Source organism: Harpia harpyja, chromosome 3, assembly GCF_026419915.1.
Source record: "Harpia harpyja isolate bHarHar1 chromosome 3, bHarHar1 primary haplotype, whole genome shotgun sequence".
Classification (NCBI taxonomy): domain Eukaryota; kingdom Metazoa; phylum Chordata; class Aves; order Accipitriformes; family Accipitridae; genus Harpia; species Harpia harpyja.
This window is the reverse complement of record NC_068942.1, coordinates 42,706,370-42,732,178: the sequence shown is the minus strand read 5'-3', so window position 1 is coordinate 42,732,178 and position 25,809 is coordinate 42,706,370. Positions and strand designations below refer to the sequence as shown.

Genomic DNA, 25,809 nt, shown 5'->3' with positions numbered 1-25,809 from the left:
CCCTCTAGAATGAATCTGAATATAGGTTTTACTTCTTATCCGGTCTGAATGAGAGGCCTATGAACAGACATTGAAGACAGCAGATTTCTTAACTGCAATGTCCATTAAACAAATCAGCCTCAAACACTTTGCATTCACTCACAACTTTTAGCACTTATTTAGCACTTTGCAACCATTAATCTCAAACTGTTCTTCAAGGAGAGACATAAAGGATTTACCTATTCTTTGCATAAGGAAACAGAGAGACAATAAGGTACAGGACTTGGCTGGAAATATACAGAAAGTCAACGGTGTAGGCAGAAACTAAATGCAAGTCTCTGCATTACCAGTCTGGATCATGCCATTTCCTCTGTATAGCAGCCAAAGCGTATGTTTAATAAACAGGTTGTCTCAGGTTGTTGCAAGACCTGGGTGAACTGGCACACAGATTTCCCCCTAGGGTTGACATGAAGGAGCAAATGTTTCAGAGAACAAAATAAAGCTCTGGTTATTCAGCCAGTAATCATAATTCCATCTTGCATTTCTGGGTCTTTTATTTTGAAACTTCTCAAGGCCTTTCTTGCAACACTGGTAAGTAGTATGTGACTGCCAGAGCCCTTGAAACATAAAAACGGCCATACCAGGTCAGACCAAAGGTCCGTCTAACCTAGGGCTCTGTCTCAAACTTCAGCCAGTAAGGAATCCCTAAGGAGGCGCACAAAATATGGACAGGATATAGCGATGTTCTGCAGGAAATATACTGGTATATCCTCTCAACCTCTGGCAAACTGTCATTCAGATACCTTGGTATTCAACAGCCATTGAAGGATTTTCCTTTTGTGAAGCTGACGCTTTTTGAACCCAGGTAAACTTTAATATCCCATACATCCCACACTGTAAAGAGCTCCACAGCTTTGTTTAATATTTAGTGAAAAAGTATCCCCTTTTGTTCCTTTTGAACCAGCCTCCTGATAATCTCATTTGATGTCCTAACTTCTGGCTTCAAGAGAGAGAATGAACATCCATCCCCTACTTGCCCCTTCCATGATGCTCCTGATCTCATGAACCTCTCTCATATAGAGAGATCTTTTTACAGACTGGAAAATCCAAATTGATTTAGTAATTCCTCAAACGGAAGTTGTTCCTTTTGATCATCCTTCTTTCCTTCCCAGTACATCTTTTGAGCTTAATGTATCCTTTTCAAGACAAGGAGACCAAACTGCTCACAGTATTCAACATGCAGCAAACCTTGGATTTATATAGTGTCATTGTAATGATATTTGTTTTCTTTCCTTTCATAGTAACTCCTAACATTTAGCATGTGTCTCTTCCTTTCTGTCTCCCTTTCTTTCTTATTATTGTTACCTTATTATCATCTTTCCCCGTTATAGAGCACAACGCTCATATTTTGATAGATCTATTATAACTCCAAAACTTTTCTCTTCAGTGTCAGTAACAAGTTCTGTCCTTGTTGCTGTATACATTAATTTGGGATCGTTTTTCCTCACATGCCTTAATTTACATTTATCTAAACTGAACACAATCAGCCTTTCTAATGAGCACAGTCATTCGGTTTCATGAGGTCCTTCTTCAACACTTCACAGCAACCTTGTGTTTTTCCCACCTGGAATATACTTAGTATTATCAGCTAAGCTTGCCTCCTGCTTCTCCACTTTCTTTTCCAGATCATTTGCAAATATTGGACGGCACAGGCCCAATTTCTGATCCAGCTGGGCCTCCACGGGTGACCTGACCAGTTGTTCCTAGCCTGTGTTTCCAGGGTTTTAACCAGCTGTGCCTCTGGAGGACTTCCCAAGGCAGCTTAGTTTCTTTAAAAGCTCCTAGAGAAGAACATTATCAAAGCCATTTGGAAACTAGGCTGACTGTCATTGTGGCTGCTGAGTGGAAGTGGCTGCCACTGGAGGAAAGCTCTGTTCCCCAGCCGCAGGTGCCATTCCCATCTCTCCTACCCTCCCGGCAGGAAAAGGAGAAGCAGGCCTCGTCCTCCCCCAGTTCTCCATTCCAGCTCTTCCTACTTCTTCCTTCCCCATAGCTGGAATAGCACTGGCCTTGGCCCCTCATCCTTGGAGAGGCAAAATGCAGCTTTGCCTGCACTGCCAGGAAGCCCCAAGTCTCTTTAGAGCGCAGGCATCTGCAGTCCCAGGGAGCACCGGTGCAACTGGACTAGGTGACAGCTTGCGTAAACATGCTGAACAGTGATTTTGTAAGAATTATTGCTATATAAGTGTGCTGCCAACTTAAAGCAGAAAAACAAATGTCTCACACAAGCATTGTCCCCTACTGTGTAGCTACAATTTTAATATGAAGTAAATTCCATCACCTTTCAAACAATCTCCAACTAAGCGAAGGCCTACCAACCTCAGGACTCTTTAGTGGTATCTTAGAACAAATAATATCAGTCATGACAATCAAGTTCACTGTCATGTTTTATAGGTTTATAAATACGTAAAAGGAAACATTGAGTGAAACTCTGAGCAGGCTTGTCAGAAAACAAAACCACTCCACATAACTCCTAGGCAAGTGGTACTTTTTAGGGACCAACAGCACTTTTGGCTCCTCTCTGATCTCTCTAAGTGTATCCCCTCTGATGCCCTTCCCAGTGTGAAAGCCCATTGATTCCCCCCACTGGGATCAGGTTCTAGTCTACACACAAACTCTTGCGTATTGATTCTTTCCTACCCATTTTAAGTTCCCCACCCGAGAAACTGTTAAGAAGTAAATACAGAAAACAACAACAACCACCTTCCCATAATAAAGTGTCGTTTAACTATAACAGCAGGAACAAGGAAGAATTCAAAATGTTTTAAAATAAAATCTACTTGTGCCTTCTCCAGCTGAATTCTAACCTTTTGGGAGGATGCAGCAGCAGGTCTATCTGTATGTCAGCCTGTTCCCAGCTAGTAACTACCCAAGGGAGAACCATTTCACCTGGGGAGAGTTCTTCCCCCTTGTCATTTGCCAGGGTTTTTTGACTTTGTTAATCCAAAACTAGCTTAAGTGGGATCCAGTGGCGACTTCCACACCAGCTGCCCACCTGTTACTACGTAACACTACTTTTAGTGTTCATTTATGGATGCTCTTGGTCTTGGTTTTGCCACCTTGATTTTGTTTCTTTCTTTCATAAAATCAAAACCCTGCTATTGAACTAACCTGAGAAATTACACAATAAGCATCCTTCACAGACAGCAAATAATCAGAGAATATACAGCACCCAAAACATTGCAGAGTATCTCCAAATCTCTTACTAGAAAGATGAAAGTTTCTGAATAGCACTATCCTGAAATGGGTCAGTGAAGTGAAGCGCCTATAACAAACTCCCGTGCAGGAATGTACTGGAAAATCAAAAGGCAGTGGCTGCTCTTTGCCATCTCAAAGTATGGAACCACTCAGGATGAGCACAGCTTATCTGACAGAAGTGGTTTTGCAGGTATCTCAAACTGGGAAGTAACTACCGTGCAGGGTTGTAGGGCACAAGAGAATCATTTGAAAGCAGTGAGAATTAATTGTACAGTTGGTATTAACATATGGATGAAACATTGCTTTAAAAGTTCAAACAGCAACTGTCAGCTGAACAAAGTTGGCACAAGGGTAACAAATGAGTTTTGCAATTGTGCTATTTTTACTATGCAATACCAATACTGTATAAAAGAACAAATGTTGTGTATATGTTCAATGCCAAACCCAAACCATCGCTAACAGTGTTGTTATGATGTGATTAAAATGTCACCACCATTATTTGCTGAAAAGGATTTTATCCCCCTCCCCAAGCAAGTGTTTTCATTACTGGAGTTTAACCAGACATGTTTGTGAGAAAGAAAGGTGAAGGAATAACCCAACTCAAATATTTAAAAGCATTTAACCATTCTGGCTCATTGACAACTGTACACTCTCCCTGTGATTTTTAAGAGCTGCTGACGCCTCATGGAAAAAACTTTGAAAAACATAGTATTGAAAAACAATTTTGCCAATGTGTCATATTTTCTGTCTTATCCCTTCCCTTGCTTCTCACTAGTAGAAGAATTTACATGAAAACAGAACCTTGATTCTTTAGGTAGACAAAATTTGGATCTGATCTCTGCCAAAGCATGTGGGTGTTTGGATCCTGTCCATTAAAGACATTTAATTTCAGATCCAGGTTCAATCTTCGAAGCTCACAAGAAGTGCCGAGATCCGGGATTTTGTTCTGACCCATCCCTGTTACTAAGAAGTCATCTGCTGCCTGTCCTGCACATTCAGCTGTAGACTGCTGCTAAGGATCTCATAGATGGCTGCTGATGTCAACATTTGCTGCCAAATTATAAGCATCGAGTGCTACTGAATATCTGAGATGAAGGGAGATTCTGAATATTTAAGGGGGGGAATAAAAGGAATTTTCTCTGGTAGTACAGTTGTCTTGAAATAACACAGGCTTGGTTTGCCTCTCACACTGGCATAACTTTTTGGACTTCAGTGAAATCACACTGACTGAGTACAAACAAAAACCACAGTCTGTATGAAGCTAAAGTTTTTTTTTCACATTCAGTGTGTTGAAACAACACATTCCAACCCAGCCATAGAAGCTCCTGCTGCCTTGTAAGCATGGAAAACAGAGATTCACCCCAAATCTCCCACTCTGCAAATTACTGTGAGTGGAGAAGGAGAGCAAGCCAAACTTCCTCAGCTCAAAAAGATGCCAAACTGGACATAAGTTCAAAAAAAGAATCACATTTCAGCATGGCTTTGGCTCTCTTACTTCCTGATTTAGCTACACTGGGCAGAGCAATGGAAATGCTGGATAGATAACCTTCCTTGGGAATGTGCAGGAGGGCATGCTTTTTACGTAACCTTGCCCCTCCTTTTATCAAAACACTTCACTTACTTTCACTGACATTTACCCCAAGGACATTGAAGCAAAGCAAGAGAGGAAGACTTGCATGCAGACTGCCTGCCTGCTCCAAGAAAAGCTTTTCATCAGGGGATTTACCAACAACTGGGATATCTGAGGGAGACTGACAGATTCCTAAGTGCCCAGGGTTTGTGCTTCACTGTTGCCAAGTCACAAGACAAAATCCACAAATCTAGCAGAAGACTAAAAAACTAGAATTTTATGAGGGGTGAGCAGACACCTACCATACGCATTGGGAGAAAGAAGAAGCAGCAGTACATAAAGCAGCCTCCAGATTTCTGAAGTGCCACCTATCTGATCATCTTGCATTGCGTAGTATCACAGCACTAGACAACCTGTCACGCAGACTTCAAAGGGGCTACTTAGTTTGATTAGAGAGAGCTGAATTTGCCCACAGAACCTCACCATCCCTTCCTCTGAAGAACCAGAGACAAGCAGTAATTGCTAGATGAAATGGAAAAAAATAACCAACAACAACTCCATTCCCAGTTCTCCACTGTCTTGCGCTTCATGTGGTCATTTACATCTGGGTAAAGTGAATGTGAAACACTTCTAGACCACAGAAGCAGTAATTTACACTCACTTCCACTGCATTAGGCATGAGACTGGAGAATCAGGCCCTCTCTTACAAGCAAAATGTCCCCAACAATGAATGACGAGTAAAATACAGGCTGGGTAATTCCACTTGTTTTGTAAAACAGTCAATTTAGAAAGGTTACCATAAGACAGCAGCAAAAATCTGCTCCTGAACTCCCAACATCTCAAGCCGTAGCGTTGTCAATAGTACACAGGGTGCAAAAGATTATGGCTAACTCAGGCCATTAGTTTCCTTTCTGGGCAGGAATCCCAGCATAACAGATACTTATGCATATTCTGTCCTCATTTTATCTAATTACAAATATCTCTCTAGGGATGGGGAGGGGAGAAGAGGTTTGATCACACGATTTTAGGTCACTTATGCAAGGGATTGCTGGGATATGCATTGATCCAAAGAGTGCTGTAATGTTTTAAAAGTTCCCAGAGCCCTCTAGTAAGAAAAAAAAAAAAAATATATATATATGTATAATTTTTTGCTATTTATATGAGTTTTTGAAACTGACCAGTAGGAAAGAGTTGAATCATATACTGCTATAAAACAGTAAGAAGTATATGGAAATGTTTAAAATGCCAAGACATTGATTAACGAACAATAACATGTTTTCCTAAACACCATCTGTAAATACATTCCTTCTTTCCTATGTATTATACAGGCACACAAATATACATATATTATGCATACACACAGTTTTCTCTGAATAAGACCAGTAACGTCAGACAAAAATGGAACAAGGTCATTTAAGAAAAAAAATCAACGTTTTGTTGCTCATTTGGATTTTTACTTAATGGTTGCAACTCTGGTGAAAGATGCAACATTGTTTTACATTGATGAACTTTTAAGAGCCACATTTAAGCATGATCTAATTAAGTAAAACAACTTAATATTAAGCAGAATTGCCCTGCTTGCCCTAGATCAACATAGCCTACGTCTTCTGCAGTCCAAGAATAGGTACAAAATTGTACAATTCCCATCACCATCACAAAATCCTTCAAACCTGTTCCTGAGTGCTTCAAACCCGCTCCTTAAGCATGGGAAGAGTGGAATACAGCAGAACTTGGGGAATTTCTTTAAGAGAAAAATGCAAGAATTGTTTGAAACTTGTATGGAAGGACTGGAGAAGTTATTGGCTGAATAATTAACTTGGAAAAGGACATCAAAATTAAACAGACACCCTTCAGGAACAGAAAACAGTAGTAACAGAAGAAAAAATTGGATCTTAAAGGTCAGAAAGTATAGGGAGAATTGCCAAAGTCAAGACTTAGAACTTGCAAAAGCTATTAAAAAATTGTAATATTCTTCAGACACCAAAATAAAAGCAATCAAAGAAAGCTCAGCTGTTTTGCAGTTACAATGGTACATAGATTAAATATAATGTTGGTACAGGCCAAGAACTAAAGGAATGCTGTGCCTCAGTGGGATGACTGAGGTGGAAGCCATAAAGACATTTGTGCAGTCAAGGCATAAATTCTGAATAATCTCTGCCCAAGAACTGTGACATGAAACCATACATCTACTAGCAAGTTCTTTAAACAGATACTGCAAATCATGGTTACTACTACATTACTGAAGTATAGCAAGCAAAATAAAATACTCTTTGTTAATTGTTTTAGAACACAAACCTTGCAAATTATTGCAGTAAGGCTAACTGAGCCAGAGTTTACTCACGTGCAGTTTTTTAAGTGCAAAATGACCAAGGACACTCTTGAGCAAAGAAACGACTAAGGTGCAAGATCCATACCTTGTGCCAGAGTAACTTCACATCTTGCTTTCATAAGATATTGATATTCTAGACATCTTCTTCTTAGTTATTTGGACTTTCAGAAAATGTTTCATACAGTACCATATGAGAAATTACTGAAAACGGGGAAGATGAGGATTAGTACAAGAACGGTGATATGACTGAAAAACCACTGAAAGAGGGTTGGACGCAGGTGAAGTCCTAACAGAGACAGTAATCAGCTGACGGGAAGTTACTTCTGGAGTTCTAGAAAGGATTGGTCTGGGGTCTGATCTTGTTCAGTATTTCCATTAATGACCTTGGCACAAAAAGTATGTATGCTGATAGAAGTTAGCCACTTACACAAGTTGATGGGACATCAAGGAAATTAAGAATATCAGGCAGGAAGAATTAGATGGAGTGAATTCGGTATAAATTTTACTTAATACCCCAGAGATCATCATCTCAACAAAAACAGCTGAAAGGACAGGAGGAGAAACACAACAGCATCAGTCTACCACCGGATGACTATGAACCACCAGCACAATACAACAACAAACAAATGCAAAAGCAAGGTGTTCCCAGAAGAGGTAAAAAATAAAGTTATTGTAGAGGGCAAAACCTCACCTGGAACAGAGTATAATTCTGTCTACTCACACTCAAGGAAGTTGAATGTGAGTAATCCAAGCTGGAGTAGAGAACGCAAACACAATAAATACTCCAGCAATCAATGGAAAGGAAAAGATAGCACAGACAGTTTAGTATATCAAAACAAAGACTGAGAGGGCTTATCATAGTGTTGTACAAATGCATGATAGTGGAGAGGAAGACATGGAGGGAGCAATAGTATTTAAACTAACAACTCCATGCTGGCACCAGAACAAATGGGTATAAACTGGTCACGAGTAGGGTTAGGCTAGGGATTAAAATGCTATTTCCAGCCATCAGAGCAGTGGGTTCTGGAACCCTCCCAAGAGGAGTAATGGGAACAAACAGTCCAAGTGGGGATTTAAGACAAGGACTTTTCAGTTTATGAAAGGGATTATCTGACATGGTACCAGGGGACTGGACATAAGACCTGGGAACCCTCTTTTAAACCTACACTTCTATTAATTGAGCCTCTGTGGCCAATTTGGTCTTTGTCTTCTCATCTGGAAGTACCCACACAGGAACCAATTAGTGTCAACTGGGATGGCAGCCTTTATGATATAGGTACCTACCCACTAGAAACAGGACCAGGCTCACCCACATGCTCAAGACAAGATATTAAGCATAGCCTCTTGCTTTAATAGGTACTCTAGCCAAACCTGACCTTTGATGGCAGTACAACATGCAAGAAAATCATATTCAAGACACTGTCACAGCCCTTAAGTGCTTTGCCAAGAGACCACTAGTGCCAGCATTCAAAGTGTTCTTCCAGAGGCATGTGCAGAATTCCCTTCAAAGGTAGTCTACATCAAACCCCATGGGTGAGCATCTCCCAGACACTTCAGCCTCCAAGAACTCACTACTCTTTCATCCACTCCTGTTAGCCAGCTACTCAGAGGAGACTTCTGCACTGCAGGTGCTGCCTGGAACACCACCACACAGGAACTACTGGCCAACTTAATGAGGCCTTTTTGACAAGCAAAATTAAAACCCAAGGGAGGCAAAATGACAGAAACCAAAAGAAATATCCAGGTTTAGCAGAATTTCCTCACACTAAGACTGAAATTTTCATGCAGTTTTTGTACCAGTGTAAAGACCCAACACTCAGCATTTGAGCTGTCCCCTATTGAAAAAAATAGTACTTATAAAGACAAAAGCAAAAGGTCAGAGTCCTACAGTCCTGAAAATAGATGTGTCGGAGGTAAAAACTTGACAGGTCCTGATTGATAACCATGCTTGAGGGAAGCTGCTGGAGGAAAACTGCTGCAGCAAAGGCTGCAGGGAGTTACTGTTCCAAAACCCTGCAGCAGCCGAAAAGGCACATGTGGCTGCTAGAGCAGGAGATGGACATGGTTAATTGACTGGGAAAGTTTAGCAGAGATGGAATTAATGCAAAGAGCTCAGAGCCCAGGCGTGCAATTCTGTTACCAAGGGAAGGAACCATTCGGCTGGAATTGCAATCCATTTTCAGGTCAGAGCCTTTCCCAAAGGCAGAGTGCTCACCCCTCATCTGTTCCTCCTCTTCCCCTCCGAGGGGTGCATGGAGGACAAGGTAGCTGGAAACAGCAGCCTGGGAAATAGACTGTCCTTTGAGGGCCAGCCAGGTTTCGACTTTGCATGGCATGTGTTTAGCAGTGAGGAATTCGGAAGACGTGTCAGGAGAGACAGCCTCTCCTAACCCTAGGACTTTGTGGATAAGTTAGTTGTGGAAACAAAACTAGAAAGTTAATAATAGGGGAGGAGGGAATTTACTTTCAGATCTACTCAGCAGAATGAATACCTGAACCAGATACATTTGCAGTCTGGTCAGATGAGAATGCCAGGAGTTAGTTACTGTGGAATCACAGCAACGACATGGAAAAAAATACACTCAAACAATCATTTTTTTCAAGTAAAGTGGACTGCAGAGGAAGATGGGAAAGACACAAACACAAACCACAGACCAGATGACATAGATGATCTTATGCAGTGATGCACTGCCAATATTTTGATAAGTAGCACCCACGACTGTGTTCCTTTCAGCTAGTGTCTCAGAGTCACCTTCCTCAGTAAGGGAGGACTAGATCTGGGAACTTCTTCATTTCTTCAGCCATTTTAACAAAGGGGCTTTAAATACATATACTTACACATAGCCTTGTAAAATAAATTGAGTCAAACTGTTCTCACACCAATGACTTTGAATTCAATGCATGAATTGTAGTGAACAGACTGTCTGGTGTGCAGCACATATATTTTGAAATGCAAAACTACTTGCCACTTGGTTCATTTCTGTGGTAAAATCTTTGCACCCCAGCAGTGCCTCTATCAGCTCTAGTCATGAACCACTGCCATTAAGGATGGTTTAGAGATATTTATTGGTGAACTTCTTCCATCAGAACCAGGCAGACAGCCTTAACTCACTTTCCCACTCTTCCTCTGTGCCCCTAATTTCAGCTCAGACATGGAACTGCTACCAAGGAAGGATTCCCATTTACTTTCAACACATCACTCATATACTGTCTAACACTCAACACCAAAAGCAAAGCAATGTGGCTTCTAAACCTCCAAGTCTGTCAACAGTTGATGGTGTGACTAGTGTGACCATCACCAAGTCAGCCAGTGCATGCCATTCCTCCCATCAGAAGAACGGAGAAAATAATCCCATGAAAGGGACTGTGATGCTTACTTTAAGCATGATTATAAAGCATTTTCCTGCTCTGGCATAAAAGTGCCACATAATTTACAATACAAATAACATATATTTTTCCTAATTCTTTCATGCTGGAACCTCCTGAAATCCTCATTGTAGGATATGTAAAGAGAAAATTCTAGGTGGGAGAAATTTTGTATAGCTGATTTCAGCTCAGTCTGAAGAAATCTCACTTGGTAGAGCTACTCACAGTAGGCAAAGGTAGTCTTTTGCAGGTAAAGAAGGACTCTCCTTTAGACCCGTATTCACGCACAGGAAGTTAACTACATTTTAGCAACAGGTAATTAATTAGTGCCTCCTCTACTCAGCCTGACTAGCATGAGAGTCATACCTGACTCTTGAAACAAGCTCATGACTTATCTATGCCATATAACAAGTCAGGGGTCAGATCTAATTCAGCAGGCTCTGATCTGCCATGCTGCAATCACGAAACAAAGCTGCCTCTCCCTGTGCACGGAGGCAGGACACTGAAGCGAGTCTTTCTCCAAGACAGCACCAAAATGCATCACCTCATACTCCCTATCCTCCTCCAAAACACCAGGGCAGATCATAGAGAGTCCATCCTCCCAGTCCAGAAGCCATTAAAAACTCTCCTCCTCATCCTGTATGAGGGGCCTGAAACAAACATTTCACTTTGGGAAATGACTCAGGAAGAACATGTGAGGAAGCAGAGCAACAAACAACACATAAGGTGGATATAAATCCAGATAAAATATTAAAATCATTAAAGGGTTGCTGCTCCCTGAAGGTTGGAAAAAACGAAGAGAGTTAATTAAAAGCAGTCTCCACACAGTGCTGAGCTAGCCTGCCCTGATAAATCAACAGCTAGGACTGCACTTGTAGAGGTCAATGGGGGAAAGAGGTTGGGAGGGAGGGAAGAGGAAAGCTAGGAGAAGATAAAACATTTAGCTGAGACTATTGACAAAAACAAAGCAGATCTGGTGACAGGAAATTGAGAAGAGTTTTCCACATATTTCCCCCATCAACATTTTTTGGTTAGATTTAGATCTCAGGAATGCCTGTTTGCCATCAACATAACACCAGCTAACCTGACCAAGTTCCCATTCATTTGTATCGGCACAGAAGAGAGAGAAGCGAGAAGTCTTCGGGTACCCATTCTGCCTGGGAAGGTATTAACATTGCTTTCATCCACATGCCACTTGATCACTGAGGACTAACATCACCAAAATTAACAGAGGGGCACATCCTTTTTGGCCAAGTACCTCCTAAAAATTAAAGGGTCGGTCAGATATGATGAAGCAGTAGAAGAAGTATCTCAATGCTGCAATTCAGAGGGTTTCTCCACACCTGTGGAGAAAGAGCTCACTGCGGAGTCTTCCCATCACCAACGCCCACCCATCACGTCTCGCATGTCTCTTAACCTGCACTACCCCAACTATAAAAGGTACTAATCTCTGAATTAAAACAGTGTTCCTGATTTATTCCATATTTCACATCAACAGGTATATGATAATGAACGGAAAACTTCAAGTATAAAGAATCCATAGAAAACACAAAAAACTACAGTCTTCAAAACACCCTTCAGTAGTTTTTAAAAAAATAAGCAAAAGCAATCAGGGTAAGCTTGTAGATACAAGTGGGTTCATGTTATAATTTCCAATACTGGACACTGGTGAGTGATTTATCTGAACACTCAGGAGGACAGCAGCCTCAAACATGATGCAGTTTTTATTCGTGGTCAAGACCAAAGGAGTTTAGCAGTAAAACAGCTTTCTGAGCCACTGTTGCCATTATTCCTTATTCAGATTGCATAGGCTTTAAAGTAATCATAAACATAAAATATATTTGTCCCCATCATTGACTAAACACAGTCTCTCAGAAAACAATACTGAGACCAAAATACTTGAACAGTCACAAATCCATGGATGACTTTCTTCAGAACTATTCTTGAAGGAAATGGAAATATGGACATTACTTTTCCCTTGAAGAAATAATACTAACTTTGTGTCTCCGTTATAAGTTTCCCTATAGTACTGTTCACTGGATAGTGAATTATCTGGGCTATAACTCCAGCCATTTCAATTTTTCTCCCAACTCTGTGACTAATCACATTAGGCTGTGGATCCACGGGAACACTAGAAACTGCAAAGTTCCTAGAACCAGACCAAAAATTTCACAGCCACGTGACACAAAGCACTGAACTGGTGTTCACTCACTCTTCCAAAACATGAAAAACACCCAAAACATTTTGAAGAGGAAATTTCATTCCAACAGGCATAATCTGTCTTCCTGTGGCTAGCACGAAGCCAACTCCAAGCATAAAAGCAGCATAAGCACTGTACTTTGCGTTTTGGCAGAAGTAGCATGCCCGCATCTGATCAGATCAAATCAGCCCTGCCAGCTGATGCGGTAGGGCAGACTGGAATTAACCAACTCGGGGCATGGCCTTATTTCACTGCGCCGCACCTGATTTTCTTTGCACCGTCCAACCTATTTAGGTTTTTGAGACCTAAAAGCCAGGAAGCATTAAGCCATGTGTTTGTAGAGAATTTAGCACAACGTCTTAACCAAGGCTTTTTATCTTGTATCACAAGGGGGAATCTGAGAAGAAACAAGGGGGAGAAACTCTAAGTTAGGTAGGGTTCCTTTCTTTTGCATACTAAGATATCATACTCATGTTACAGTTGGCATTTTATATTAATTTATAAAAATTATCAGAAAGCAAGGACAGCATCATCAGATGTCAAAGACTGATACAACTCATGGTGTTGCATGAATGGAGAGATGATCCTCAATTAGGTTGGATCAGTTCTGCCACAAGGGACTGCAATATTAAATATCAGTTCCCGCCTTTCTCACCAAAAGAATAACATTGATGTAGTCAGTGTCCCCATCAACACCTGAGCAGGGGACTCTCTCCCAGCTACAGCTCAGCAGAACGCGAAATTAATGACTCAGGATTTGGCAAGCACACACTGCTGATCACAGCCACCTAGCGCACACTCATCTCTACCCGTCTCTGCCCTGCTCTCACTGCTCCACTGATTCCCTGTGAAGCCGCCCCTCAGACAGTGCTGGGGTGCCAGTAAAACCTTCCACACAGCTGGAATTGCAACTCTCTGACCGCACCCGGCTCAGGCAGGTAACCTGAAAACTGAGACACATGCTGACATACTCCTGCTATTCCCATACTGGAGGGGATGGGGGTGTGAGAAGGATATTTGCCAGCAGCCGTTGAGACACTGCGTTATTCTTCTCTGAGACATCTGCTGGGAATCTGTGGTTAAAATAGGCTCTGCTGGGAAATAAACCATATATAACAATTAAAAAAAAAAGTATCATACTTGTAATAATTTAGGCTATTAAAGATAAATAAGAATTTTAAACATTCAGTATTCAAGCACTCACTTATGATATTTGTGTTACATGCCACTCAGTTTAGACAATGAAAATACACTGGGCAGTTCTGTTCTTTCTTTTGAAAGAAGAAAGAAGAAGAAAGGAAAACCACTTTCTGCTTCTCACACACTAGTCCAGTACATTTGGGGTTGTTCCACAAATTGTAGGGAAGTTTTTAAAGACAAGAAAGAAGCACTTCCATCTGAAAAATTTTGCTAAAAAAGAAAAGGATTTTTAAAGTATGCTTTCTTTTAGATTGTGTTGATGAGATAACTTTCCTTAAAAGAAACAAACCGATGCTAAAACTGGGACCTGCACTAAAGAAGCGATTAAGACACCTCAGTCCCTGCATCCTGGGCAAAACTGCCAGGCAAAGCCAGAAGAGCAGTTCAGTCCTAATGAAGCCCTTGGAACAGGCCTTAAGCAATGTTGCCTTGGTGCTGCTTCTCTGCATGTGGGAGTATGTCACCCCACACAAGGAATCCTCAGATCAGAGGTCGGTCTGTCCAAGGGAGAAAAACATCAACTCCCGAAACAGATTCATTCCACTCCTACAAGTCCTCGGGGATAAACAACACAGGGATGGCTCTTGCTCAAGGCAACATCGCATACAGACAACACAGTGATGAGCCCAGAATAAATACCAAGATTGTAAAATTGATCTACCAAGCAAAGAAATTCAGCTCTTACATGAAAGACAAAACAGAGTGAGAAAACACCAGACTCGGCAAACGATAATCCTAAAAGATGGTTTATTTGCAGCCAATGGGGGCATTGGAATGCCTCATTTCGGGATCGCAGAGGTACAGCCAACTGTCATAAATTGCAGAAGACAGATATACAAGATGGACAAAGTCTGCTCTTGAGAGCAACCTCCAGATACCACACTTCCAGTTTTAGGAAAGCAGAGGAAGAAATCAATTTTCATTAGGCTACACAAAGGATGCGCCACATTACCTTCACCATGACTCAGACTGAAGACAGATCCCCATTTCACTTTGTGTACCAGACTTCTGCATGGTCTGCGTAAACTATTCCCACTTGGACACTGTGAATCCTACCTAACAGGCATTATGCACCCAGCCCATTGGACATGAGCTTACCTTGAAACTATTACACCCTGCAAAAAAATCTTACCTTTGGGCCTCTGTAGCACAACCCAGAGAGTTCAATATTGCTTTCACACACCACAAATAATGTTTTTAAAACTTTTTCTTCAGCGACAATTTTGTGATACAATGTCCGTCCATCCACACAACTGGACGGACTGTGAAAGGCTGGAACACCAACAAAACAAAATTACAAAAGTACTGCAACAACTACTCATGCACAAGCAACTCATGGAACCAGACCTAACACTGTAACAAGTAACATACTATTTATCAGACTCTCTCATATTCAAACCAGTGTATCCTCAGATCTTCTTAACTTGGCTTCTCTGGCCCCCCAATGACTTTGGTTTTATGCTTATGTTTCCTTGTGTAAATACAGCAACATTCATCCCTCATTTTCTCTGAAAGCTGGTGCTGAGATAGAGAAAATATGGTTTTCACGTGGACAACAGTTTTGGTTTGAAATGTGTCACAGTAGGGCTCATTTATGTTTTTAAGTGACATCAGAGCCACACTGGAAATGCTGTAGAGATTTTGGTACATGATTTAATGTGCCCAACAACCCTGTTCTGTCAAGCAGAAGAAAATTCCCTTCTGCAAAGCCACATTAAAATCACCTCCACATCACTTGTAAACACTGAACTGGCAACCTAACTGTCCGTCTATTTTATTGCTTCCACCTGCTCAAAGCAGCACTGCACATCATACTTTCACTTTAATATTAAAAATCAGCAACCAGATGCTTATGCAACATCCCCCCCCAAACAAAACAAAACAAAAAAAAAATCAGTCTTCATCAGCACTTAATCAGGATGTAGGGCTGTTTCAGGGACATGTAACGGGATACAGTACCAGTTAAGAGTCCCCAGCTTGAATTCAAGCCAGAGTTATCACTAATGAAATACTCTTGCCACACAAGACCCCAAGACCCATACTGGTCTGTTGTCTACATGAAACAGAGATGCAAGCACAGAACATTTCTTCACAGGTGTCTCATGCCACAGAATTCATCATCACAAGGATGGCCATTTGGCAGCCCAGGGGTCAGAGCTGGCTGTCAAGGCAATTTCATCTGAGAAGGTACAGCAATTGGAAAACCGACCACTGCTGTGTGTTTGCAGCAGGAACGCAGAGACAGAACAGGCCTGGTAGGGTTTATAAGGTCAGCTCTAGCACTGTGCACACAAATCTGTGATGATCTGGTCCCCAAACACCTGGCAGGGAATAAGCATCCCCAAGCACACCAAAGTTATCCGACAATACAGTCGGTCTGCAAGCAACCTAGCCTAGCAATTGAGCCTGAGTTAGCCTCTTTTGTCCCAGAGGCTGTCTTGAGCAAAAGAAAGTGAGAGCACCAGCATTGCTACTCCAAGGCCAAACTACTGGAAGGCAACAGCTCCTCTGGTGAGCATCCAGGCAGAGAGCTATAAGGCATGAGGGAATCTCACATGCAGAAAAGGCAATAGCCTAACATGTGTTCCAGTGAGGATGTTTAATCGACAACCTGAAATAAAAGTCAGCTGTGGGAGTAAAGACAGAGAAGGGGTAAGCGGGAAACAGCTCTGCTTCTAGGTAAGACTTTGTAAATTACAAGGTCTTAATTATATTAAATGCATTATGATACCATATGCACATAGCTAATAAGGCAGAGATGGAGGAAATGGGACTAGATGCTAAGACTGGAAGTTGAATGGCTGCATTCTAGACTTGATCTTTGAATTAGAAAGTTTCCTGAACCACTTTGTCCTAGTTTAGCCATCCATAAAACAAAGGCAATAATCCTTTCTTCACAGGGGTGTTGAGAGGTTTAATTAATTAATGTTTACAAAGTCCGTTGAGATTTCTGACTGACATTTGAAGTAATTCAGAATACTTTTTAAGTGCATTTGTTTCTTCTACTGCACTGCTCAAATGTCTCCATATTAAGATATCCAAAGGAGAAGACGACAGAAAGAAAAAGTATGGAGATAGGTACACAGACTAGTGGAAAAAAACAACCCAACAAATCCAGCACTTCAAATCCACCATCGTCCCATCAAAGCTATCTGAATACTGCCTTTTCTACAGATGAGAAAGAATGTGTTTATCCAGACACCTGCCGCCTTTCCCTTGCAGATCTGTTAAACTTAGATCTCTGATATTTTCGCCTGTAGCACCATGTTGGTAAACAACAAGGTACTAAATGGCAGAAATAATAGGCAGTCATGTCAGGTTGATTGGATCACCAGAGGAAGTGAAGGGGAGAATAGCAAAGGCATGAAAGCACCAAAAGAGAACCAGAAAGTGAGAAGAGAGCGCTAGACGGAGAAAGAGGCAAGCTGAGCGTAAGGAGGTGCCAATCATTAATAAGGGACTCCATGCACCGAGCTATTCTATGTAATGTATTCCCACAGATGCTCAGGTACACTGGAATACATTATCCCAAGAGACCAGTCTAGCATGAACAAGGCCACATATGTGTCCAAGTGCTGGAGATAAACTGAATATTGGACACACTTAAATGCACAAGCACACACAGAGAGCCGCTTGATACCTGAGCTAGGATTTCTCAGTCTCTACATTGTCCCCCATCTCAGAGCAAAACCTTTGTGTGGCCAGTTTCTGTAGGGGGCGTTTGTGGGTTTTGAGATACAATCAAAACGCAGACAGAGGAAATGCAAATGTCATTCAGCTCCCTTTCATTGTCAGGAAGGACACATGAGGATAAAATACTGTGCACTGCATCCCTTCTCCTATTATGTGTCCTACTGCTTTTGTCCTAATCTATCCCATGCATAATTTATTTACATGTGTATTGTTTCCCGATCAGCAACTTTAAAGAATAAGTGAAAATTATAAAATGTTTTATTAAACAAGTTGTTAATAAAAAATGCAGATGGTGTCAGACAGCCAGTGCCAATTTTGTTCCCTCCACATAGCATTAGTACTTTAAAAGGCACACAGAGAAAAGCGAACCCGGCACTTGATGTCTATTGTTTCCTCCTCTCACACCCCCCAGGGGCGAGGTGAGGAGAAGGGAGCTAATTATAAACGGCCTAATCCTGCCCTCCCCGACTTTAGCAGCAGCGGAATCGGGGCCCCGATTCATTTCGGCACAAGCGGGCCCTTCGGCAGCATCCGCCCTCTCCGGAGATCCGCCGCGACTGTCGGCAGCCCCCACGGTCTCACGAAGTGCGAGGCGAGGTCCCGTCCTCCGGCGGGGCGGGGGCCGGCGGCCCGGCGTGCTCCCACGGCGGCGACCCGCTCCCCGGCAGCTCCCCGCCTCTCACCCGGGAGCCACCGAGCCCGGGCTTCCCGGCTACCGCCAATACTCGCGAACGGCACAAGCGGAGGTGGCTTTTCCCAGCCCAGGTGAGGAGCCGTGCGGTGCGGCCCCCCCTCGGTGCGCCTCTCGATCCCCGGGGTGCGCTGCCTGCGCCTGAGCAACGCCCGGCGGGCGGCCGGGAGGGGCACGGCGAGAAGTTGCTCTCGCCTGCACAAGTATTAAACCTGCCGTCAAACGAGGGGGGGGGGGGGGCACGCCGTCTCTTCCGCGCGGTTTTCAGAGCGTGTTCAGCCCCACACCACCCCCCCGGGAGGATACTCGGACTTCGTTGATTAAGCCCCCGACAACCGCGCTCCCGTCTCCCCGCGGATTTTTAGAAGGTGCTGCCGACAGGACGGGTAAATGAAAGCAAAGGTTTTCTGCCAGGACGGAGCAGGAGAGCTGATAAACATGTCAGCACCCCTTCCCAGCTCGAGGCTTTCCTTTCCCTCCGGATCGTAGAGAGACAGCGGCAGGAATCCCTGGAAAAACCTTCAAGTGTTTTTCCAATTCCAGCCGGAGAGACTCGAGTCGAGGAGGAAAAAAAAAAAAAAAAAGAAAAACCTCGCAGCCCTAATTTCGTCTCTGAAAACTCAGAGGTATAAAAACACCCACTCAGCGCAGCCAGAAAGTGCAAACGAAGCGTCACCGCCAGGTACTCTGCTTCCCTGCTTTAATAGCGAGAGCGCTGCCCCCGTTAGCAGAGAAGTCGTTTTAAAAAGGTTAAGACAGCTCCTCTCCCCACATACGGTGCCAAATCCCACTCTCCCTAATGCCTTCAGGGATTAACGGCGTGTGCTGCAGACCACAAGGAAAATAAAGGACTCGATCCAGAGGACGACAACCGGCTCCCGCGGTCCCCCTCTTCAACCGGCCCTCCTTCCCGATCGGGAACCCCGGAATATCTATCTCCGCAGCAGGAGCACCTGCCCCCTCCCGCGCACTCGCTCGCTCCCTCCCTCTCTGCCTGGCCCCCGCCAGCAGCGGGTCGGATCCCGCCCGAGCAGCCCTTGGCTGCTTGTGCCCGCTCTCAAGATGGAAACACGATCAACTCTCTTTGCCACTTTGAAAAGCGAAAGCCTGTCATATGCAAAACAGATCTCCGGACTTCCTGCCCCAAATCAACGACCAGCAGTCCCGAGTCATTCATTTCACGCGAGTCGGCTTCCCTCCCTCTCCTTTTCGCTCCCTCTCTCCCGCACAAACGCCGAGGTGCGCCGGCAGTGCCCCCGCTGCCCCGCTCTCCGACCGCCCGTGCCACCACCCCCCTCCCCGCCACTCAGCCAAGAACCGAGGGGGGCCGCTTCTCTCCCCCTCGCCAACGCATCCCAACTCCGCAAAGGTTGGCGGAGCCAACTCCAAGCTGCGGCCGGAGCGCGGAGGCGCCGCGTTCTGAGCCCCCCCCCCCCCCTCCGCCGCCGCTGCCCTGGGCCGGTCCTTCCCCCGCCGAACCCCGGCGCGGCAGCGCGGCGAGCCCGCCCGGACAGCGGGGGCAGGACGCTGTCAAGTGCGCGCACCCCTGCCGGGGCCCCGCGGGACGCCGCCGTTGCCGTCCCCGCGCTGCGCTCCGGGAGCCACGGGCAGCCCGCCGCCGCCGCCGCCTCCCCGCCCCGCCGCCCCCCCTCCGCGCCCGGGCGCCAATTAACCGGCGCGCGAGCCGAACAATTTTTCCTCGTTAATTTCGGCGCGAGCCGCGGGGATGCGTTGCACAAAAAAACCCGAGCGAGTCGCTGGGGCAGAAAGGAGGGCGGGAGGAGGGACCCGCCGGGAGGCTGCCGGCACCCGGCTCAGGCTGGCAGCCGGCGCCGGAAAGGCGCCTTTTTTCATATTTAAACCACGCGGAATATGTACATTTTTGATTCCTACTTACGCTTTCAGGGGGTTGTGAATGACAGTCGCCATTTTGCTACAATGTAACAGAATATTGTGTCTCGGAGTTCTAAAGGTTCGCTCAGGGGAAGCGGCCAGCCAATCGGAGCGCGGCATACCGGCCCGCCGACCAATCCGGCGCCGAGGGCGGAGCCGGGGCTCTGCTAGTTATTAGGGGAGCTGTCAAAGCCCAGAGGTCACTCCCTCTCCGTGGAACTGGCGGCGAGAAGGTCTTAAAGGGGCAGCGCCCGTCGGCGGGCCCGCCGCCGCGCCGGGAGGGGACCGAGGGGGGCGAGGGCGGGCAGGGGGAGACTTCCCCGCAGCTCTCGGGCTCCAGCTCTAACCCTCGGGGCCAGCAGAGGGAAAGCCGGGCTCGCTCCTCGTCCCTCCGCACCGCCGTCGCTGCCCCTCGTTTCCCAGGCGGCGCGACCCACCGGGGAAAGGAGACCGCGCCGCCCCGCTCCCTCCTCACGCTGCCCGGTAGCGCCCGTCCCCGGGCTGGTTCCCTTTCTCCACAGCCGCTCTTCCCCGCCGGGTCTCCGGGAGCCGCCGGCGCTAGCAGCGGCTCTAGGGCAGCGCCGCTCCCGCTCCCGCTCCCCCTCCCCCAGGAATTTCCCTCTCGCTGTCAGTCATCCCGGCCCGCAGCCCCTGCGCCCTTACATAACGCGCGGCGGCCGTACCGCCCGGCCCGGCCCGGCTCTCCCACGGAGCAACTTCTGGCGCGGCGGGAGCCGGCCCCCCAGCTTTCGGCACCAGGAGGCGCGGGGTGAAGAGCCCCGACCCGCGTTTCACCGGACTTGTAGTCCTGCGGCGAGAGAGGCAGAGGGAGGCTGGACCCCGGGAGCGCGGCAGGGCGCAGGCAGAGTCCATTTCTGGGGTGGCGGCAAACTCCAGGAAGTCTGGGTTTACCTGCAACTAATTAAAGGAGCTTGCTAATGAATTATGGAGCATGACCTAAGTGATTTAAGAGGTGCCAATCCTGATCTCACTCTCAGAACTAAATCCACTGAAGTTCACGAAATTACACCAGTGTAAATTGGGTGTCAACGGGAACAGAATCAAGCCAAGAAGTTTTCTTCTTGTCTGGTATTCATGTAAGCTTTGTCATCTAATACTTCTCTCTCTCTGTCTAAGGTCTTGCCTCCCTTCAGGCATTCTCTATCCCTTTAAAAAACACAACAACCACTACCAAAACCGAGCCTGTTTCTCCATTCTTTGCATTCATATAACCAGAAGAAACTCAACTAAAGACAGTTAAAATACACTGCTGTGAAAACAGTAAAAGAGAGGAGACTACAGAACCAACTTGATTCACAACTTAATGAATAAAAGAATGGAAGTAATGATGTTTGTGAGAGGTGTTAACAAAAGTAGAAATAGCAATCTTCCCAAGCTAGTGGGCTGAACTTTAAAAGGCAAAGACAACCAAAATCTCTCTTTCAACTCTTTGACAAAATAAAACTTTCTGATACTGGGGCAGAAAAGGGACAGGGATGGAGAACAGGAAGATGGAGAAATGATGAAGCGCAGTGAAGCGGGGAGAAGAGAGCAGTGCAGCAGTTTCCCATTCATTAAGGATTCATCAGAAGTTTGCAAAAAGTTAAACTTTTTAAGATCTGTCTAGGATCCCTCTTTCCAAAACATTGCCTACTCCAGCTACTAGGTCAACTTAGGTACTGTGCCAAGCATATATCCCTGGAGGGAATCATCTCTTCCATCAAAGCAATCTAAGCCATTTGGTTACAGGCACTGCTTAGGAGAAATAAGCTTTCTGTCATCTGGAGAGTTGCCAAGATGCTGAGATCTATCCCAAAGCAGTTCTGGGAAGCAATCTTTAAGAATGTTTCCATTATCATATTATATTATTTAATATAGTAGTAGCCCAGGTGACATTGAATGTGACTTCAGACACTCCTGTTCAGTACTCTCTCACTGTTCACAGGAAAAGCTAACCACAAACTGCCGAGTTTTCACAAGCACACCGTTGATGTACATGCTGCAAAGAAATGAACAGCTTAGCATGCACCTGAACGGATGACCCTGAACCAGTGACCTATATCACATATCGCTATTATGAGGATTTCTGGTTTGACTTTTCTTACTGCTACGATACTCACTTAATGGCAAACATCAACGAAATTTTGGTATTTACCCTATTCACTTGTGGGATAATGACAACTTTGCTTCACACGAAAGAAAAAATAGACTAGGACTGTATCACACTGCAGAACTGGAGGCAGATTTGTGCTACTGAGAGAAGGCACCAAAATTCAGCCAAGCTCTAGAAAGCCCTGAGATATTCTAATGCAAATTGGTGACATTTTCAGAGAATTAAAAAAAAACTGTTTGAGGTCATTTTTAGGAGTTTAATGAGTCCCTCTGGTCCTGTTTTGTTGGATATATAGGCCCATTCCTGCTCTGCAGGCCAAGAGCTCCTGGCACAGCTTGGCAGGGAGCGTATTGCAAAAATGGGATTAAGCCACACATGTGCTTCCCTTGCTGCTCCTGTTATTCAGACGTTGGGCCTTTATCAGCTACCAGCAACAGCAACAAACAGTGAGAACAGCCACAGATGACCTTGGATTGTTGATAACCCTTTTCCCAGCCAGACCCCACATTACTGGCCAGGAGAACCAGTCAACAACACTGCCTTGCTCAAAGGAATCTCCAGGACGCCCAAGGACAGAGCTGCTGTTATCAGACCAGTGGAAAGTCTCACCCGTGGTAACAAAGACATCAGGCTTTGCTCATGCGTCCATATAGTTTTCCTATAGTGTGTTTCATTAGAATTCTACAACAGTTAGATTACCATTTTAGCTGGAAAAAAGGCACAGAGCACTGAGTGGCATTTCACTTGTAATGAACTATGTAACTTAATCATATATTCAGTATTTGCAAGTAAGGGGACCATCACAAACCTATGTTAATAAAACTTTTATGCCACACCATAGTTACCTCCATTTTCACATACACACCAGTCCATCATCAACTGATCATTTATGAACTAAATTTTCAGATTAGTTTTTCTTCTGATTTTAGGGTTACCGTAAGTCACTAATCAATAGTGTTACTGTTGTTTTACACCCTACAAGACCAACACATCTGAAACACAGTTACATATACACTAAGTTCCAACTTGAGGATTTTTACATTCCTACTTAGCTACTGATAGTTTTATTCAGACTCACCTGAAACATAACAAGGAGGCTGCAAGAAAATATAAATACTTTAAAAGTATTTGGCATAAAAACCCTAGGTGGGCGTATTTTTAATGAGAGGTTGCCAACTGTTTGGACAGCCAATATTTAAATTTAAAAAGAGAAGATAAGTTTTGACATGTAAAATCTATATAGCATTAACACAAGGCCTAAGCATGCTACCTCTATGGGATTAGAGTAAGCAGGGCTTTAGAAGGCAGAATCCACCACCTCACCTCCAGCCCCTGATACAGAACTGCAGCTGGTCTCTACCCAAGTAGAAGAAAAACAGTGTCATTTCTTTTCACCCTATTGGGAAGTGTCATGTCTCATAGATCATACTGCTGCCCTCCTGATCCACCTCTATTTTAAACATTCTTACTATTTACATAATGCAAGTGCATTGATACTTTCTGTGAGGTGTCAAAAATATTCCTGCTCACCTGGCAAAGCCTTATTTTGGCTCACAATCTTTCACTGTGAAAGAGTTTTTATCCTGTATTCATTGTCTCCTGCTTTCCTTTTTATGTTGTTAAGTTTTAATATAGAGTTGTTCTTTTCTGGAAGAAGGGAAAGTTAGGTTCTTACTTACACATTCCTCAACTCCTGTGAATTGGAAAGTAAACCAAACTAGACACTGACATTGAAAGCCACAAATCTAATTTTGCTATGGAGGGAAACGTAAAAGACAAACAGTTGTTTGTCTACCAGAAGCCACATGGTTTTTTCAGCTTTAATATTCCCAGATATTTCCGGTGATATACAACTTTATTTTCTTCAAATACATTAATATTCAAAGGACCAGATTCATATAGGTCTGACAACATGCTCTGAGTGCTGTAATGTAGCTTGTTACAGCAAAACAGGGCCCCACGTGCACAGATATCCTGCAACAGATTTGAAGTCTTAACCCCTTTTTATTTATTTAAAGCTGTGCAGGCATCTCTCATACACTGTTTCTTGTCAGCCCTCCTCCTCACATTCTTTGATCTTTACCAATAGTTGATTAGCTGAAAGAGGAGGGAAAGATATCAGAGTGTCAATGTTACAGACTCAACACCAGCCCTCTAAAGACACATCACTAAAAATTTTACACAGTCAGCATAACAAAGATAACTATGGAGCTACACAGCGTAAAAATTGGCGCCAACAATTCATTCTTTGCAACTTTGGGAGTCGCATTCTTAAAAGGTGACCTCAATTTTTTTTTTTTTTCTTAATTTTTAAGCAAAATTTCCCCTCTATAGCTATAGCAACAATTTTTGGATGTCTTTAGGCTATCGTAGTTCAGGCCTGATTCTGACTTCCCAAAGTTTTAATTTTGTATTCACTATTCAGTTTTATATCATGTTACACCTGAATTACATCTATGCTGAGGTCTGGACTCAAGCCCTTTTATTTTTTAATGTGATGTTCCGATACAATAAATATATTTTAACACTGAAGAGGAGTCTCTACTATTAAGAAGTACGTTGAGGCCTCCATATGAAGTTTTCAAAAGTTTGGGGAGACAGAAGTTGTTTAAGGTTCCAAATTCTGGTTCAAGTCTGTCCCCAGTTTAACAAACTGCTGAAAATCTATTTGGCATGATTGCTAGAAAATTTTTTGTGTTATCATGGATTGTTCTTAAATTTCCCCAACAATAGAAAATAACATTACGAACAAACTGCCTCAAAAGGAGAATACAAATCTTTATGGTAGCCACTACAGTACCATGGTGATAGTAGGAAAAGGAATCTAATAATACAGATAGACACATGGTCTGAAGAACACACATACAGTTAACAATGGTTGTCTCTCCATGAGGGGAGTCATTGTTACAATTTAGATGGGACAAAACTGAGCTCCCATCACAAAGGACAAGATTTACACCTCCAGAGTCACAGGTCTGCCTGCCTTATTTCTTAAGTGAGTAACTAGCTGGGGAAAAATAAAAATAAAAGAAAAAAGTGAACCCTTTAAGAGTCCTTTTCACTCTTCCCTGCATTAAAGGTATGGAAAACTATTTCTACATCCATCAATGGGATACAGAGGCGGTGCCCTGATTCACCTGAGATAATGCTATGTCTCCTGTCTCCATCTATTTCTAATATGGGGCTGAAAGGGAGTTTCTAAGGTGCCTTCAGTCTTGGAGGGAGAAGATTGCATAGATTAGGGCATAATTACACAGAGAGATTTGACCTTCCAAAAAAGTTCCTCATCACCACTGTGGACGGAGTCTGGGGATTCTGCCTACCTATGGTTTTGACCACCTTTAAACACAGATTTCAGATGTGGCCTAAGAGTTCTGCAACATGACTTCCTCTTGCCCATGACTAGAAAACAGAATGTAATACCTTGCTAATCAATCTTACCTCTAATAAGCACAGAGCACACAGTGTAATTATGATTCTAAGACAGGTTTAACATTTGGATTGAGCATAATGAATA

The 25,809-nt window shown here is 43.9% G+C and overlaps 1 protein-coding gene across 9 annotated transcripts in view; it reads right to left on the bottom strand.

Annotated features, from left to right (window-relative positions):
* DPF3 (double PHD fingers 3) overlaps nucleotides 1-20,235 on the bottom strand; it is a 168,790-nt gene extending 148,555 nt beyond the window's left edge. For all 9 annotated transcript variants that reach the window (XR_008234443.1, XR_008234444.1, XR_008234442.1 and 6 more), the window contains exon 1: nucleotides 20,184-20,235. Coding sequence is in view for 6 of the 9 variants with exons in the window: in XM_052782288.1 (XP_052638248.1) it covers nucleotides 20,184-20,215 (32 nt within the window). In the remaining 3 variants the exon portion in view is untranslated. The remainder of the gene's footprint in view (nucleotides 1-20,183) is intronic.
* Nucleotides 20,236-25,809: the final 5,574 nt, after the last annotated feature.